This window comes from Schistocerca piceifrons, chromosome X, assembly GCF_021461385.2.
Source record: "Schistocerca piceifrons isolate TAMUIC-IGC-003096 chromosome X, iqSchPice1.1, whole genome shotgun sequence".
NCBI classification, from domain to species: Eukaryota; Metazoa; Arthropoda; class Insecta; order Orthoptera; family Acrididae; genus Schistocerca; species Schistocerca piceifrons.
In genome coordinates this window covers 13,820,500-13,839,502 of record NC_060149.1, presented here as the reverse complement: position 1 = coordinate 13,839,502, position 19,003 = coordinate 13,820,500, and the positions used below count along the sequence as shown (strand labels likewise).

The 19,003-nt window shown below is 36.9% G+C and overlaps 1 protein-coding gene across 1 annotated transcript in view; it reads left to right on the top strand.

The window, feature by feature from the left end:
• LOC124723228 (probable chitinase 2) overlaps positions 1 to 19,003 on the top strand; it is a 278,220-nt gene that overhangs the window by 240,535 nt on the left and 18,682 nt on the right. Inside the window, exon 7 of the mRNA XM_047248419.1 lies at positions 3,334 to 3,462. Coding sequence (XP_047104375.1) covers positions 3,334 to 3,462 — 129 coding nt within the window. The remainder of the gene's footprint in view (positions 1 to 3,333; positions 3,463 to 19,003) is intronic.

Genomic DNA, 19,003 nt, shown 5'->3' with positions numbered 1-19,003 from the left:
TTCTTGTCCACGTATACACCCAGTATGGACAGCATACTGGTGGAAGCTGGTGTCCCACCGCTGAGGGTCAGATGTCAACAACTCTTGTTGAATTATGATCTCACAATCTGTCAGATGTCTACCGATCTGTGTTAGTCAACTCTGTTTCACGATCAACAGTTCACACTGTTCATAAAGTAGACTAGATGGGATATAATTGGAGGCTCTGTGCAAGGGTCTCTAACTAGCCTTCTTGTCTGTGTTTGTGGAGTTCTCTCTTCCCAGCCCCCATGGCTATGTATCCAGTCCCATGATCCAAATGGACCTCTTTTTTGGCACTAAGAAAATTGTTAGTCCCATGATTCTCAGATGTCTGTACCACTTGGTTCTCCATGACCACCCAAATTCAACATGCATCCACACAGATGGATCAAAACTCAATAGCAGGGTCAGTTTTGCTTTTGCAGATGCAAGGGGGCAAGAGAAGTATTCTCAGTCAAGTGCATACAGTATTATACACTGCAGAGATGGTCACCATATTATGGACTCTGCAGCACATTAAAACTCTTGCCACAAAAGACTCTATAACTGCCTACAGTGAGTATCCTAGAGGTAAAATCCAAGACCTATTAGTTGAACTCCACAGCTCCAGTACAACAGTAACATTCATCTGGATATTGAACCACATGGGTATTCCAGGAAATGAACTTGCTGGCAAATTAACTAATGAAGCAATCACAGGACACAAACTTTAACTTGGAATATGAGGCACAGACTTAACGTTGCAACCACAACATCACATTTTGAAAACTAGGATATGGAATTCCAGGCTACCACAAGAACAAGCTAAGAGCATCAACGGCACCACCAATGCCTGACATATTTCTGTTGAGACCTCTCAGGAAGTTGAAATCTTAATGTGCAGAAACCATATCGGCCACACCAGACTTGCTCCCGATTTTGTTTCACATCAAGAGGATTCCCCTCGATGCAGCTGTAACAGTCCTCTCATGATAACCCATAATCTCACCCACTGTGACCTGCTGGTTGATCTGAGACAAGCAATCAACCTGCCTGTCTCATTACCTCAGATCCTCTCAGACAGAGAGTCAGAAACTACCAAAGTTCTGTGTTTCCAGAGGGAAAGTGGCTTTTATATCAAAATTTTGTGCATTTCCATGTTCGGTCAGTACCTCTCACTGTGGCACATGCTCCGAGTGGCCTCAGGCTACTTTCTCCTTTTGCACTGTCACACATTTCTTAAACTTTTATGTATGTATTCTATTTATCTAACTTTTAAACTAATTTTCTCTATAGTCTGCTGCATTTCCTCACTCCACCTTAGTTGCTCGACTAATTTTTGTTGCACCATGCTGACCCTTCTCGGTGTATCCTGCAGTGTATCCTTCAGTCACCAGTCACAGTTTTTACCTGTCTGAGTTTTATCTCACTTTTAAGAATCCTGCTAAAGCTGTGGCGATGGACTACGAAGCTGACAATTCTCCTTCTCTTGTTTTGTATATGTTTCCATCATTTTCGTGTCATCATCTTCGTCACCTTCATCTTCATCATTCCCTAATGCTTCAGAACAGAGTGCTTCTTGAAGAATGAAGCAATGAATATACTCAGAAAATACTTTCTTAATTTACTTTGGAGTTTATTTTGTGAAAAAGGACTACACTCTAGCAGATGCCTAGTGACTTACGTTGAAACTGGCATTTACAAAATGGAGCTTCTCTTATGACAAATTTAAGTTTTCTTGTAGTTTCGCAGTTGCTTACTGCTTCATATCAACATCACACAAAAATTTAAAAACCCACAGTCAGATACATTAGTGCACTCAATAAGCATGAGCAAAGAATCAACATGGCCTCTGGGCTTTCTTCTTCAACTTCATCTTTAGAACTGCCTCCCCCCCCCCCCCCCTCGCCATCTTGGATTTCAAGAGAGACTGTTTGCTTAAAAAGATAGGCTCCTTCAGCTGCCTTCAATTCAACTGGAAATTTAGTATCTGAACAGGTGTGACAATGCCACTACACTACATTGTCAGCATGGGTACTTCACTGGCCAATGATGGCTTCATAGTAAGCAAAGAACAGAAGCTTGTAAGAGGAAACAAAACTCACCATGTGAGACAATCTACAGGAAGCAGAAAGTTTGAAACCTCATAGAGACATTCAGTACATGGATGATTAGTGAGCACTCAGCAATAACTCTTGGCATAAAGTGCAAGGTGAGGTCCACGATGGCTGAACTCAGTGTAAGCACTGGCCTGCTCTGCTTACTGCCACCCCTAGGTAAACAATTCTGTCAGTGAGTCTGCTCATACTATATATCCCTGTGAGTGTCTTTGTAACAGTTTTCAAAGTACTATGTGAAAATGAGTGTAATGAGATTGTGTGTTACACATCTGAATGGATTTGGATTCTTTGCAATGTACAGGACATAGCAACTATCCATTTTCATCAGTGTCTTATTCTCTTCACTTGCATTTCCTTCTCTTCCATATTCATCCAAATTTAATTAATTTTTGAATAGAATTTTCATTTCAGAGTTATTTAGCTCCCACGACTATGAGAGCATGACAGCCAAAGAGAATGTTACGTCTGTTTAATCTTGTGGCCATGGGCACTGCTAAGCATTCTCATCCTGTGGGGTGCGGTCATAACAGCAAATGAGTTTAACATGTCTCCAGGATAGGTAGTTCATCTGCATTGATGCATTCTGCTAGTTTGGTGGTGATCATTCCCACATGAAATGGCATTCAGTGAACACATATCAGCCAATAAATGATGTGAATAGTTTAACATCTAACATATTGGTGTGACTGTAATCCTATACATTTTTCCAGTGGTGGGACTAGAGCAGGCAGTAGTAAGCCAATGTGTGGGGCATGTTCTACAGTCAGTATTTTATTATTATTATTATTATTATTATTATTATTGTACATAACACCTGCACATTTTTGATTATATGGCTACATATAAACAACAGTTTGATAAATATTTGTGGGGAACATACTGTGTACTGCTTTTGAAAACTATTGTTAGAGTAAATTGTTATTGCAATAAATTAAAAACATTCATTACAGTACATTAATTAAACTGGAAATGTGAGTGAAATTAGTCAACAGTTCCAGAGAGTGGACTGCTGTTTTTACAGTTGTGATCAATGACTAGAATAAGTTTTGGTGGCTTCTTCACATGTGAATTTTAAACAAGCTATTGAGTATATCATTCACAAACTACATAACACACAAAAACAAAATCTACAATGCAAAATATGATTTAAACCTTTGTCTGCTGCAATTATATGCCTAATTACTTGATGGCACAATCAATTGTATATTTTCAGATATGTTTGGAACTAAAGACTAATAGTTCTATGTGGACAACAATGTGGGATGACAAATCAGCCACACCATATGCAGTTAGTACAAACAAAGTGATTGTTTATGACAATGCCAAGAGTCTGACAGAAAAGGTAATATAAACATGCTTTCATTATGCTTACAGATTAAAGGATTCTTCCTCAATTAATGTCTTCTCTTGATAAATTAAGTGGCTACTTTTTACATAAATTCAGACTATCATTCCTAAATTTGTATTATGTTGATGTATAAGTTCATAGTGTTGTTTTTTTGTGTGTGTTGGTATTCCAGTTACTGTGGGTCTATTTATTGATTGTCATTAGTTATTTATAGTTCACTTTTGTTGCTTGAGTTAACATATTGTAATTTTGCGATTTGGAGATAGTGAGTTAAGCTGTGAATGCTAGAAAATGGAGTGACAAGTGGAGAAATCAGAAAATTTCTGATGTATTCTTCTGTTTGAGTTCAGTAGCATGGTGCAGCAGCAGAGGCAGTCAGAAACATTTGCATCATGTATGGGGATAACCCCATTCTACAGACCATGACAACAAAATGGTTTCTCATCTCAAGGAGGATCATTTTGACATTAGTGACCGTCCACTTTTGGGAAGGCCTTCGGGGTCTGATGAAGATCCTTTAAACACATTAATCCACAATGATCCACATAGTGTACTCAAGAACTGGCAAATGTGATGAAGTGTGATTGTTCCTCTAATCGTGCCTCATTTGCATGCGGTGGTGAAGGTTCAAAAATTGTGTGTATGGGTACCTCATGCTTTAAGCCACAATCACAAAAATCAGTGGGTGGTGTGAAGAAAATGGTTCCTGGAGATTTACTATGACCATGAGTTTGTAATCAGAAAAAAATGTTTAAAGAAAAACTGCATGAAGAAAATTAAAATTGTGTATACCCCATGAATCCCTTTTACTTCTGGAAACTTCAAAAGCACACCTCTATATGAGAAGTATCCAAATCCTGTTAAACTCCTGATAATAAAATCCTTTGATAGTGGAAAACAATTAAAAAATGAAGCTAATTTGATAAATAATGACACAGTGTGCAGTAATTTTGCTTACTGGTAACAATTAAACCCAGATAAATTTGCACCTAAACATGAATTAATGGGAATATGACATTAAGTGGCATGTAAACAAAGATCACGTACTTTGACAACTGTCAGATTCAAAGTTCTCTCCAATATGCTAACTTGGACCAATGGCAAATAAGCTAGTTCTTTGTAAGTGGTTGGTGTAAATATTGTCAATGGCACATGCCTCAACTTACATGTTTGGCCACATTTTGCAGTGCAACACATAAATTCTCCTGTCTAAATTACTACAGATACACATCAAAGCAGGCCCACATGCAATTACTAATACAAATACTCTGAAGAACAAAAACAAATAAATGATGGCAATAACTGCTTTTAGGGGTGGTGTCAACAATCACTGAAGGTGAACAGTCCTTACAATACACTACTTCTATTTATAGAGAGAAAAATTAAGAGATAGTCTATTAGAAAGCATAAAGCAATTAAATTGGTTACAATTGTGTTTCTCGGAGAGAGGAATGTTTATAGGTCTTAGCTGTTCTGGGTCAGTGTGATGTGGCAACAGCGGCAGAAGCAGTTTCAAGTTGCTGATATGAATCCTATTAGTTCCTTCAGTCATGTCCTTGGCCTTAAAATATCCTCTTTCCTTACATTCTATTTCAACTGGCAGTGGTAATAAGTGGCGTAGCATCCATTTGTCATAGGCTGGAACAAAGTAACTACTTGTGCAGCACCTGAAGGTCGTATTAGTTCAACTGCAACATTCCACATGCTATACTTTGCCAATTGTGAAGCTAAACAGTCCATCTACTGTTAATATTCGCGCTTCATAATGATACTGTTCCTGCAAAAACAGTCACTTACGTAGCAACACAGTTCACAGTTTCCACACTGACAGTTAGTGTTTTAGCACACGTCACATATCATAGTGAAGAAAATGAGCAATATTAAATTCACAGTTTATGTAATGCAGCTCAATTCTGAACCAACGACAATACTGTCTGTTCACGAGTGCATAGTCACTGCCACAGGCATCATTCTGCAAAAACCAACAGTGTTTGCATAATACAATGTCCATTTAGAATATCCATCATAAAGTCAAATTTCAAACCAATCTTACACAAAAAAGTCCAGTATTAATATTGCTTTAAATGCACACCATTGCTACACCACAGCACTCGCTTCCATACCACCACGCTTTCACGCCAACTGCCACTGTCTCCTCACTGTTCAACCCGGCAACTATCGATACCTCTCTCGCTCCACAGTTCTTACAGAACTTCTGCTACTGCATTCCGGTTCACACAATACATTTAATAAAACTATCTGAAATATCATCAGAAACAAGATCCGAGTCTTTATATAAGGAACTCATACAGAACAAAAAGGACAGTAAACATAGTCATACACAATTCATGTTCTACACTATATAATCAAATGAAAAATATTCTACATTATCAGAAATATATCTATGGAGTACAAGGTAGTAAAAGAAAGGAAAAAAATATATCTCATTATTAGCCAAGACATCACAGTTGCCATATATGAATGTGTCTTTGCTCATCATCAATTGCCGCTCATGAGGAACACCAACCATTCCTATCCTGTATCATTACTGGTGACTGTCTTTATGCTAACATAAGGACAAGAAAGGAATTTCTGGGCCCGAAACAAATCAGCAACTCCCCTTCACAAAGGATGATTGTGCAAGTGGTGGAAAAGGGATGGTGTGGCATACCACAAATTCCTTCTCCAAGGAGTAACCATCACTCCTGGCATTTATTGTCGACAGCTGAGATGACTTGCAGACACAATCCAAGAACAGTGACCAGAAAGACTGTGTGAAGTGATGCTACTCCACAATACCACCTGCCCGTATTGTAGTAGACTATAAAAAACACTATATAGGAGTTTGATTGGGAAGTAGGTCCACAACTACTTTATACACCTGATCTTGCACCTTCAGATTTTCACCTTTTCTGCCTTCTGTCAAACAGCTTTCAAAGAATTTCCTTTCTGGGTGGAAATACACTCTGAAAATGGTGTGACGAGTTCTTTGCCTGAAAACCGTGTTATTTCTACAGCCTTAGAATCGAAAAGTTATCCTAGCCTGGGCAGACTGTTGTAAATAGTTAAGGAGAATATATTATTGATGGCTAAGCTCTCAATTACAAGTATCTGTTGTGTTTATTAAACTTATGGAGAAATATTAAAAACTTTTGCACCCACCCAAAACAATAATAGCTAAATCTCTTTTTCATTTTGTTATTTTCTGTGACTTATCTAACTGATGACACATAAAGTACTGTACATGTTTATCTGTAAATGTCTTTACTCATTTCCTGTCAAATAATTGGCTGAATATAAAACGTTTCTGATATTTTGAGACAGGTTTACAGATTAGTTTAACAGATTTTGTAACATTATTAATGTGGATTTGGACATGAAAAACAGCTACTGTATGTTAATATGGCAATGAATGACATTTATAAAGGAATGTATTTAACTTGTAGGTTTCAAGTGAGATATCTAGTTTTAAATACAAACTATTAACACTAACAACGACAGCAGTGAATTATTACATAGTTGTGGTTCTTGTAAATGTCAGAGAAAATGAATGAACAGACATGCAGAGAGTAATCTTTTATCAAATGTGTGTAGCACATTTGATTAATTTGTTATTCTACACCCACATTTACTTCTGTGCTTCACAAGTCACCTTACACTGTGTGTCGGAGGATACCATGTACACCAATCTCATTTTCCTATTAAGTTTATTGAATGGTACATGGGAAGAACAGTTGGTGAGCCTCAGTATGAGCTTGAATTTCTCTGATTGTACAATGATAGTAGTCTCACAATATTTATAACAGAGAAAATAATACACTGCTCAGCTATCTTCTGAATATATGTTCTTGGAAGTTTTGAAGGAAACTTCTCCATGATGACCAGCACTTCTCTTGTGATGTCTACCACTGGAATTGAATGAGCATCTGTGTGATGGTCTCACACAAGTTAAATGAAACTAAGGTAAAATGTTCTACTCTTCATTATTTCTTCTCTTTCTCATCTATTTCTCCTATCTGATACAGATTTCAGAAATGAGCAATCCTCATAAACATGCCAAATGAGTGTTTTGTGTGTTACTTGCTTCTTAGGTGAAATAATTTCCTTAGGATGATTTGACTGAAGCTGGCACCTGTCCTACATATAATTAATGTGAGGTCACCCTTCGATGTTAAATCTTTCCAGATACATACACCTAGGTGTTTCATGGTTTTCAGGTGGTAAACTGCCAGTTCCTTTACCATGTGTCAATCCCATGCAGGTCCTCTTGTATTTTACTACAGTTTTGTGGTGTTGTGGTTGTGTAGAATAGGACCATCTGCAACAGCCTAACAAACATTCCCACATTAGTTTCCAAGTCCATATATACTCCAAGTCCTTATCTATGTCACATACTTCAATGGTTGCAACGGGGTGGACTATATCTTCTCATCCTTAACAGTTCTAGCACACTGGACTCGCATTCAGGAGAACGACGGTTCAATCCCGCGTCTGGCCATCCTGATTTAGGTTTTGCGTGATTTCCCTAAATCTCTCCAGGCAAATGCCGGGATGGTTCCTTTGAAAGGGCATGGCCGACTTCCTTCCCTGTCCTCTCCTAATCCGATGAGACCGATGACCTTGCTGTTTGGTCTCTTCCCCCAAACAACCCAACCAATCTTAACAGTTTGCTCGACCTACCTCTATATGCTTCTTGTTGTCTCCACCTTCACTCTGTGCTGGTGGATACTGGTTCAGTTGTTAAAAGCTCCACCAACCTCGATATGCTTCTGGTTGTCTCCACCTTCACTCTGTGTTGGTGGATACTGGTTCAACTGCTAAAAGCAACAGTGAAGAAAATTCGACTAAAATAAAGGCTGCATAACTTGAGATTGGAAACAGCATCTGTAAGTTTGTAAAAATAATGAGCATGTTGGATACTAAGTAACATGTGCAACGAGATATAAAGTTCCATTAATTGCCTCAGAAACATGTTGTGAATGGCTATCAAGTCCATATTTACTGTAAACTACACTGAAGTGTCAAAGAAACTGGTATAGGCATGCGTATTCAAATACAGAGATATGTGAACAGGCAGAATATGGTGCTGTGGTCAGAAATGCCTATATAAGACAAGACATGTCTGGCACAATGGCAGTTTATCAAGATTTAATTGAGATTGAACTTGGTGTTATAATTGGCACACAAGCGATGGGACACAGCATCTCCGAGGTAACAGTAAAGTGGGGATTTTCCCATACGACCATTTCACGAGTGTACTGTGAATATCAGGAATCCAGTAAAACATCAAATCTCCAACTTTGCTGCGACCGGAAAAAGATCCTGCAAGAACGGGACTAACGATGACTGAAGAGAATCATTCAACCTGACAGAAGTGCAACCCTTCTGCAAATTGCTGCAGATTTCAATGCTGGACCATCAAAAAAATGTCAGCATGTGAACCATCCAATAAAATGTCATCAATATGGGGTTTCAGAGCCAAAGGCCCACTTGTGTACCCCTGATGACTGCACATGAAGCTTTACACCTCACTTGGGTCTGTCAACACTGACATTGGACTGTTGATGACTGGAAACATGTTGCCTGGTCAGACGAGTCTCATTTCAAATTGTATCAAGCAGATGGATGTGTACAGGTATGGAGAGAACCTCATTAATCCATGGTCCCTGCATATCAGCAAGGGACTTTTCAAGCTCGTGAATGCTCTGTAATGGTGTGGGGCATGTGGAGTTGGAGTGATATGAGACCCCTGATACATCTAGATATGACTCTGACAGGTGACAGGTAGATAAGCATCCTGTCTAATCACCTGAATCCATTCATGTCCATTGTGCATTCTGGTGGACATGGACAATTCTAGCAGGACAATGCAACAACCCACGCATCCACAGAGTGGTTCCAGGAACATTCTTCTGAGTTTAAACACCTCTGCTAGCCGCCAAACTCCCCAGACATGAACATTATTGAGCATATGCGGGATGCCTTGCAAAATGCTGTTCAGATGAGATCTTCACCCCCTCGTACTCTTATGGATTTATGGACAGCCCTGCAGGATTCATGATGTCAGTTCCCTCTAGCACTACATCAGACATTAGTCAAGCCCATGCCATGTCATGCTGCAGCACTTCTGCGTGCTCACAGGGACCTTACCTGATCTTAGGCAGATGTACCAGTCTCTTTGGCTTTTTAGTGTATTATTGATACAACCTGGTTACTGTTTTAAGTACAAAGTTTAACACAAAAACAACCAGAAGCTCACCAGTTTGACCCAATAATTGTCACATCTTATACAGTCACTTACCCACAGCTATTTGTGAGTTACTATATCAAGTCATTCAGTGATCTTCTTAGAAAGAGCTGCTCACTCAAATGTTCCGAGAAGTATATGAAACATGTCACATGGAGTTAGCAGTACACTATGACCCCACAAAACATACTTTTTTCATATTAGGTGCATTGTGGCCACCTACTGCCAGGTACTCCATATCAGCAAGCTCAGTAGTCATTAGACATCATGAGAGAGCAGAATGGAGTGATCTGCGGAACTCTCGGACTTTGAACGTGGTAAGGTGATTGGGTGTCACTTGTGTCATACATGTGTACGTGAGATTTCCACACTCCTAAACATACCTAGGTCCACTGTTTCTGACATGACAGTGAAGTAGAAACATGAAGGGACGCGTACAGCACAAAATGGTACAGGCCGACCTCATCTGTTGACTGACAAAGATCACCGACAGTTGAAGAGGGTTATAATGTGTAAAAGACAGACATCTATCCAGACCATCACACAGGAATTCCAAACTGCGTCAGGATCCACTGCGAGTACTATGACAGTTAGGCAGGAAGTGAGAAGACTTCATGGTCGAGCAGCTGTTCATAAACCACACATTATGCTGGTAAATGCCAAACCTCGATTGGTGTAAGAAGTGTAAATGTTGGATGATTGAACGGTGGAAAAATGTTGTGTGGAGTGACGAATCATTGTACACAATGTGGCCATACGATGGCATGGTGTGGATATGGCAAATGCCCAGTGAACATCATCTGCCAGCATATATAGTGCCAACAGTAAAATTTGGAGGCGGTGATGTTATGGTGTGGTCACGTTTTTCATGGAGGGGGCTTGCACCCCTTGTTGTTTTGCATGGCACTATCACAGCACAGGCCTGCACTGATGTTTTAAGCACCTTCTTGCTTCCCACTCTTGAAAAGCAATTCAGTAATGGCGATTGCATCTTTCAACATGATCGAGCAACTGTTCATAATGCACGGCCTGTTGTGGAGTGGTTATATGACAATAACATCCCTGTAATGGACTGGCCTGCACAGAGTCCTGACCTGAATCCTATAGAACACCTTTGGGGTGTTTTGGAACACCGAATTCATGCCAGGCCTCACCGACCGACATCAATACCTCTCCCTCAATGCAGCACTCTGTGAAGAATGGGCTGCCATTCCCCAAGAAACCTTCCAGCACCTGATTGAACGTATGCCTGTGAGAGTGGAAGCTGTCATCAAGGCTAAGGGTGGGCCACCATACTGAATTCCAGCATTACCGATGGAGGGCATCATGAACTTGTAAGTCATTTTCAGCCAGGTGTCCAGATGCTTTTGATCACAGAGTATATGACAAGAAATTTTCTAAGTAAATAACTTCCAAACTCAGATTTCATGGATAAACAAAGTAAGCCAAGTTATTGCTTTAGAGATCTATAATAAATTCCTGGTAGAAGAAGAGCAGGTCATTTCATATAATCCATATAGAATTATGGGTGTATTCCATCATGGGATGTCACCAACAATTTGCCGAGGTATTCTAGTTGATTTTGTAATCCCTGATCATTAATTTCAATATTTGTCATTTCATTGTTACTGTGACAGTTGAAAAGAGGAAACATAGTAAGGGCTTCCATGATGAAATATTTTAGGAGATGGAATTCAGATTATCATGCTTCTCTGTTTCATCCTCCATTTAAATGTGGTTTTTGTGTGTTTACTGACTTTTTGCACACTTCACATGTAATAAGGTTTTTCATCAGGTGGGCAGATAGAATTTTACTTTCAAATCCACTGAATGCTTCTAGTATTGCTTTCCTTATGTTTCCTTTATAGTCAGATTCATTTTTCAAGGTTTGCACTTCATTAAAATCTACGATGAAATCTTTTTGATCCACAGTGAGTCTTTCCCAGCCCTCACAACCTTTGACAGGACATACTTATCTAAAGCATATTATACAATATTCTTGTACTCTAACAACTGATTCTCCACATTTTTAGTCCCGAAGTGAACATATGATGTTTACTGTTCACACAATCTGCATCCTCTTTCTTCTGAATTGCTAAGTAGGCATATTTTCTTACCTTTATTAATAGTCCTATTTACACCTGCAGTCATTTATATGATAACACTGATGGTCACTGATTCCCATCACAAGATTAACTGAATTGAAATATCCTGGTCTGGTTGCCAGCAGGATACATCAGATGTAACAGTCTCAAGTTGGTTCTGTAATTTACTACTCAAGATAATTTTTGCATAACACATTCAGAACAGTAATACACAAATGCCTATCCATTCCATCTGCTTTAGGCATCTGAATCTCCCAGCATAATAAGTTTAAATCTCTTTTATTACTATAGCATGACCAGGAAATTTACCTGTAGTATTATCCATAGACTCCTTGAGAAATTTTGTCACTACAACTCCTCAGGCAGTTGGTCTATATAACAATTTGATTATTGTGTTTGATTCACTTTAGGCCCTTACCTTCACCAAAATTATTTCATGTTTGAAATTTGTAATAACCTCAGATGATATAAAAGAGTTCTTCACAACAATAACTATGTCACCATCATTGGAATCCAGCCTATCCATCCAATACACACTCCACTTGGAATTTAAGATTTCACTACTACCACTTCTGGTTCAAGTTAGATTTCTGTTCAAAGTACTGCAATGACATTTCCATCTCTGTTAACCTCTCTGTTGATGAGGCATTAAACCCTAATATTCCTTCCCTCCTTTCTGCAAGGACATTATTACTTTTAATGAGCATAGTAAGTGCAAGAGTGTTAGAGAGACATTCATCAAACTCCAGTAACAGGTGTAACAAAAGAGGTATTGTGCACAGAGCTTACTGTCAAAAACCTGAGAGTATACATTCCTAGAAGAGAAGAGCAAGGTATTCTCTTCCACAAACATCTTGCAAAATGATTATAATGAGGAAACCACAGAAATCAGAGTTCATTCAGAGGCTGATCAAGAGTCATTCTTCCCATGCACCTCTAACATAACTATCCAATTGTTTCATCAGAAAATTATCTGATTTTTCGAAAATATTAATTATATTATCAATTATTAGGTGACTTAGTTCATACATCAACTCAAGACAGATCCAGGATTCCTGACCATAAAATAATAACCTAATAGTCCTTGTGTATATCTTTCAATTTACTCATTCCACTTGTAACAGATAAATTCACAATTTCTCACTATAATCAGTCTAATTTTTACTGAAAAAGTCATATCCAATCTTTGACATCACAATGCTGATGATTATGATGTGCACAAAACACAGTTATTATCTGAAACATGACTGCACTGTACTTCTTTGACAAACACAAACAACTACATACATACATACATTAATCTTGTTCCCCAGATCATGAATAAGACATTTTGTAATGATGTGGACTGTGTCACTTTAAAATAAGTTTACTTTATACATTTTTTTTTTTTTACTACTTCATGTGTAAGAATTAATCTGTTGAGTAGAAGGAGTTGTCATTCAGAAATTCTTTTAAATATTGGTTGGCTATCTGTCAGTCTTTTAATACTATTTGGCAAATGACTAAAGATTTTTGTGGTCGCATAATTCATCCCTTTCTGCGCCAAAGTAAGATTTAATCCAGAATAGTGAATATCATCCTTTCTTCTAGTGTTGTAGCTATGAACTTCACTGTTATTTTTGAATTGGGATTGGTAATTAATGACAAATTTCATAAGTGAATATATATACTGCAAAGGTAATGTGAATATCCCAAGTTCCTAAAAAATGTCTACAAGGTGATCTCGGGTGGGCCCCAGCTACTATTCTGATTACACGCTTTTGTGCAATGAATACTTTCTCTCTTAATGACAAATTGCCCCAAAATATGATGCCATATGAAAGCAGTGAATGAAAATAGTCGAAGTAAGCTAATTTATGGGTATGTTTATCACCAAAATTTGCAATAACCCTAATAGCATAAGTAGCTGAACCTAACCATTTCGGCAGATCATCCATGTGTTTTTTTCTAATTCAATTTCTCATCAGTGCACACACCCAGAAATTTTGAGTATTCTGCCTTAGGAACAGACTTCTGTTCATAGTCTATATTTATCAATAGTGTTATGCCATTTACTGTACAGAATGGTATAAACTGTGTTTTCTCGAAATTTAGTGAGAATCCATTTGTAGAGAACCACTTAATAATTTTCTGAAAGACATTATTTGCAATTTCCTCAGCTGATTCTTGCTTGTTGGGTGTGATTACTATACTTGTATCATCAGCAAAAAGAACTAGATTTGCATCTTCATGAATACAGAGTGGCAAACCGTTCATATTTTTTAAGAACAATAAGGGACCCAAGACTGAACCCTGTGGGACATTGTTCTTGATACGTCCCCAGTTAGAGGACTCTTCTGGTTTTTGCAGACTATCTGTACTGTTAATTTCAACCTTCTGAATTCTTTGAGTTAAGTATGAATTAAACCATTTGTTCACCGTCCCACTCGTACCACAATACTTAAGCTTATCTGGAAGAATTTCATGATTCACACAATCAAAAGCCTTTGAGAGATCACAAAATATACCAATGGGTAATGTTTGGTTATTCAATGCATTTAATATTTGATCAGTGAAAGCATATATAGCATTTTCTGTTGAAAAGCCTTTCTGAAAACCAAATTCACATTTTCTTAGTACTTCATTTTTACCAATATGTAATGCTACTCTTGAATACATTCATTTTTCAAGAATTCTCAATAAAGCTGTCAGAAGTGAGAATGGACGGTAGTTGTTAGCATCAGATCTATTGCCTTTTTTATGCAATGGTTTAACAATAGCATGTTTGAGTCTGTCTGGAAAAATGCCCTGTTTCGATGAGCTACTACATATGTGGCTGAGAATCCTACTTATTTGTTGGGAACAAGCTTTTAGTACTGTTTTGGAAATGCCATCAATTCCATGTGAGCTTTTACTTTTGAGTGAATTTATTATTTTCCTAATTTCAGTAGGAGAGGTGGGATGAATTTCAGTTTTATCAAATTGCATAGATACTGCCTCTTCCATATATTGCCTTGCATTTTCTGATGAATAGCTGGATTCTATTTTCTCTACAACACTTAAAAAATGATTGTTAAAACTGTTTCCTACTTCTCACTTTTTGTTAACAAACTTTTCATTGTGTTTGATAGAAATACGATCTTCCTGTGCTCTCAGTTGCCCTGTTTCCCTTTTAACAATATTCCAAATTATTTTAATTTTGTTATCAGATGTGCTAATCTCAGACATAATGCACATACTTCTAGACTTTTTAATAACTTTTCTTAATACAGCGCAGTAGTTTTTATAATGTTTCACTGTTTCGGGATCATTACTCCTCCTAGCTGTAAGATACATTTCCCTTTTCTGTTTACAAGATATTTTTATCCCTTTAGTATGCAATGGCTTTTAAATGATTTCTTATAATTATATTTCACTGTTTTCTTGGGGAAACTGTTTTCAAATATACTCACAAAGGTATCATGAAATGGGTTAAATTTTAAATTGGCATCATGTCCCCTGTACACCTCATCCCAGTCTAACTGTCGCAAACTTTCCCTAAAATTTTTAATTGTTAAATAATTATTTGAACACATTATTTTGGAGGATTCTATGGAGCTATATCATATACTGTAACTAGCTGTGCATCAAGATCAGACAGACCATTCCTAACAGGAAAAGTTTTTATTTGATTAAATTTATCTTGGTCTATGAAAACATTATCTATCAGTGTGCTGCTTTCCTGTACCATCCGAGAAGGAAAATCAATAACTGATGCCAAATTGAAAGAACCAAGGAATACTTTAAAGTCAAGCTTTCTATCGAACTCTTTCAGCAAATCTACACTGAAATCCCCACAATCAATAATTTGCTTTCCTCTGTCTTAGAGATAAGACTACAAAGAATCCAATTTTTTCAAAAATAGTTGAAAATTTCTCAATGGGGACCTGTACATGGCTACTATTATAAAAGTGCCATTCTTTAGTTTAAGCTCACATGCACATCAATGTAAGTTGATTAGACACTGATCTTCCTACATTCCTAAATTAAGCTTAGTGAATTGCACTGCCTTTTTTAGCTCCAATACTAGACTTAGGTAGAATAGTAACAATTTGTAATGAAAAATACATGGTTGATTCTGATACAGTTCTAATGTTACAATGAAAAATTACATATTCATAAAAACTTAAGTGTAACAGTATGTTTTGCAGTGAAAAGGAAAACGCCTGGCACAGTTTGATTTTTTACATACTTTGATTTTTTTATACAGGGTTTTATAAAATATGAAGTGTTACAATTAGTTCAAAAACACTCTAATTTTCTGTTAAATTATATAATTATTTCAGTTGCTAACATACACTCATATTCTCACTAAAGAGTTACAGCTCTTAGTACAGCCAGTTACTCTGAACTTTTATGCTACACATAACTAAAAAGTCATTATCTTTCTATGTAGACTTTCTAGAACTTTCTAAACAATAATTCATACAAGAAATAACACACACACACACACACACACACACACACACACACACACACACACACACACACACACAAACCTTGACATGTCTCCTGTACATCAAATCAAATGATTTGAAAATTGTATGTAATGAGATGAATAAACCACATAACATAACATAACACGATGAAGATAGAGAGACAGAGAGGTGGGGGGGTTATGTATCAGAATGGTGTTGACACTGAGTGAACTGCATCAACACAGATCTTGACTTACTACAGGCATCCCTGTGAAGAGCAGCTGTTTGCATTATTTTTTACACACAATCCTAGTTGTTTCATGGGACACAAAAATATGGTATAGATGTAAATGTTCTGACAGTTTCTTCTTTTTCTTGTGCCTTTGTCCTGCATCTACATAGGGATGGCATTCTTATGTTTACTAGGATCATGCTGATGTTACAGTTAAGTGACTCTTGTAAATGATGTGATGGCCAGCTATGATTTTACAGTTACATGTTTTACAAATGTGGAGACTCCACACTACTATGTCCAAATATAAACTTAGTAACATCATCTCAGTCAAGTGCTACAGTAATCAATGATAACAGTTTGAAACAGTGATAGTATAATGAAAAGGACAGTGCACATTATAATGTTGTCAATCAAGCCACATCAGTGAAAGAATCAGCTCATGACCCAATCACTGTACAAAGCCAGATGTTAAATGATAGTTAATAGACAAATATTTTCATGGGTAGAATGAGATTTTCACTCTGCAGCAGAGTGTGCACTGATATGAAACTTCCTGGCAGATTAAAACTGTGTGCCGGACTGAGACTCGGTCCGGCACACAGTTTTAATCTGGCAGGAAGTTTCATTTTCGTAGATAGTTGCACATAGCTGTTACTTTGGTGGGAGCACATTTAACATAGGTGTTTCTAGTAAGGTTTCAAACTGCAGGCTACACTCATGAGAGATTAATGCAGAGAAGATATGACAGTGCATGACTCACACAGACTTTGTAACATTATTACAGATACTCACAGAGATGTTCTCCATGTACTAGCGCTCCTGGACCTGACCATTTTGCATGGTGTCTAATTGTATAAAGACTGGCATATGAACAAATTGTTATTTCAGAAACAACAGAATCATGTAAAAAAATAGCTAGGTTAAATTTTACTAATCTGTGTGGACTGCATGCTAATGCAGTAATGTGGTTTATGAAATATGTTACAAGTAGGAAATTAGAAAAAGTTACAGAACCATCTTAGATATCCACAATGGGGATATCCTGTTTATGAGTATAGCTGTCATTTAAAAAAAAAATTTTATGTTATGATACATTATGCAGCATCTTAGAAACTTAATTAATATTACCATGGCAACAAAAATGTAACAGCAAATTTGATAATGTAACAAGCAGAGAGGCAAAATCTACAATGTAAGTTAGTTAGTAGATAGTTAACTTCATGTTCCATGGATCATTTTGCATGATAAATAATAATGATGTGGAATGAGTCATTTTACATTAACATCACAAATTAACTTCTAAATGTGGCTACATGCTGAACATTTATAAGATTTATAGTTTATTTTTTAAATATACATATGTGAGTTAGTAATTCCTATGCACCATGTTTTACACATAACTATAACAGAAATTCTCTGTTGGAATAGAAGGAGTTGCCAAAGAGAAACTTTTTCAGTTTGTTTTCAAAATTTCACTTTTCTCTTTATTTTATATCACTGAGTAAGTGATCAAAAAAATTTATTGCAACATTGTGCACTCCTTTTTGTGGTAAAGATGAACTTACTGTAGAATAATTATTGTCATTTTTCCTTCTAGTGTTGTAATTATGTACATCATTGTTCCTTTTCAGCTGTAGTGGTAGTTTTTGTAGTGTGCAACTACTACAGGATCTCTACTTGATCTTGCCAACAGATACATTTCCCTTTTCATTTCACAAAATACTTTAGTCCCTCTAGTGACCCATTTTTTGTACATGGCTGTTTAATGTCCTTTCTAATTAGCTTATTTGGACAGCTATTTTCAAATGATGATATGAATTTATCATAAAGTAGATTAAATTTTATGTTAACATTTGATTCATTGTAAACATAAACTATTCTTAAAAACATTTGTCCTGGAGTCATCAATTATTCTAAATGATTTCCACTGTGGAGTATCTGTACTTTAAGGCACTGTGTTATTTATCCTAATTAACTGAGTGTCATTATCAGAGAGAGCATTTGTTACTAGGTAAACAGTTACTTTCTTGCATTGAGCTTCACCAATGAAAACATTATCAGTTAGAGTCCTATGGTGGTCTGGAACTTCATAATTAATTTTTTCACAAGTTAATCAGTTTTATGAAAACTGGAATACACTACTGAAGAGTTGGAATGCCAGTCCTTCTAATGGTGTATGTTAATTTATTTAAATGTGTGAATTAGCTCATTATTTTCAATTAATTACATACACTACAAGAATCAGCACATTAAAAGTACTAACCTGAATAATAAATGTAACTGAAATTTAGCCTGGACAACATTTCTACATAGTTATGTAAACACTACATACACTGGTGTCCAAAATTAAAGTAACAAACTGAAATTTTGCAAGGTTGCATATATTTTGCCACAAAACAATATAATCAGATGACAGTAAAGTAGAAGCAATATAAAGAATACAGAATGTAAACAAATGCAACATGCATAAGAGCAGACAAAAATATTCTTCATTTTTTCCAACCTAATGGAT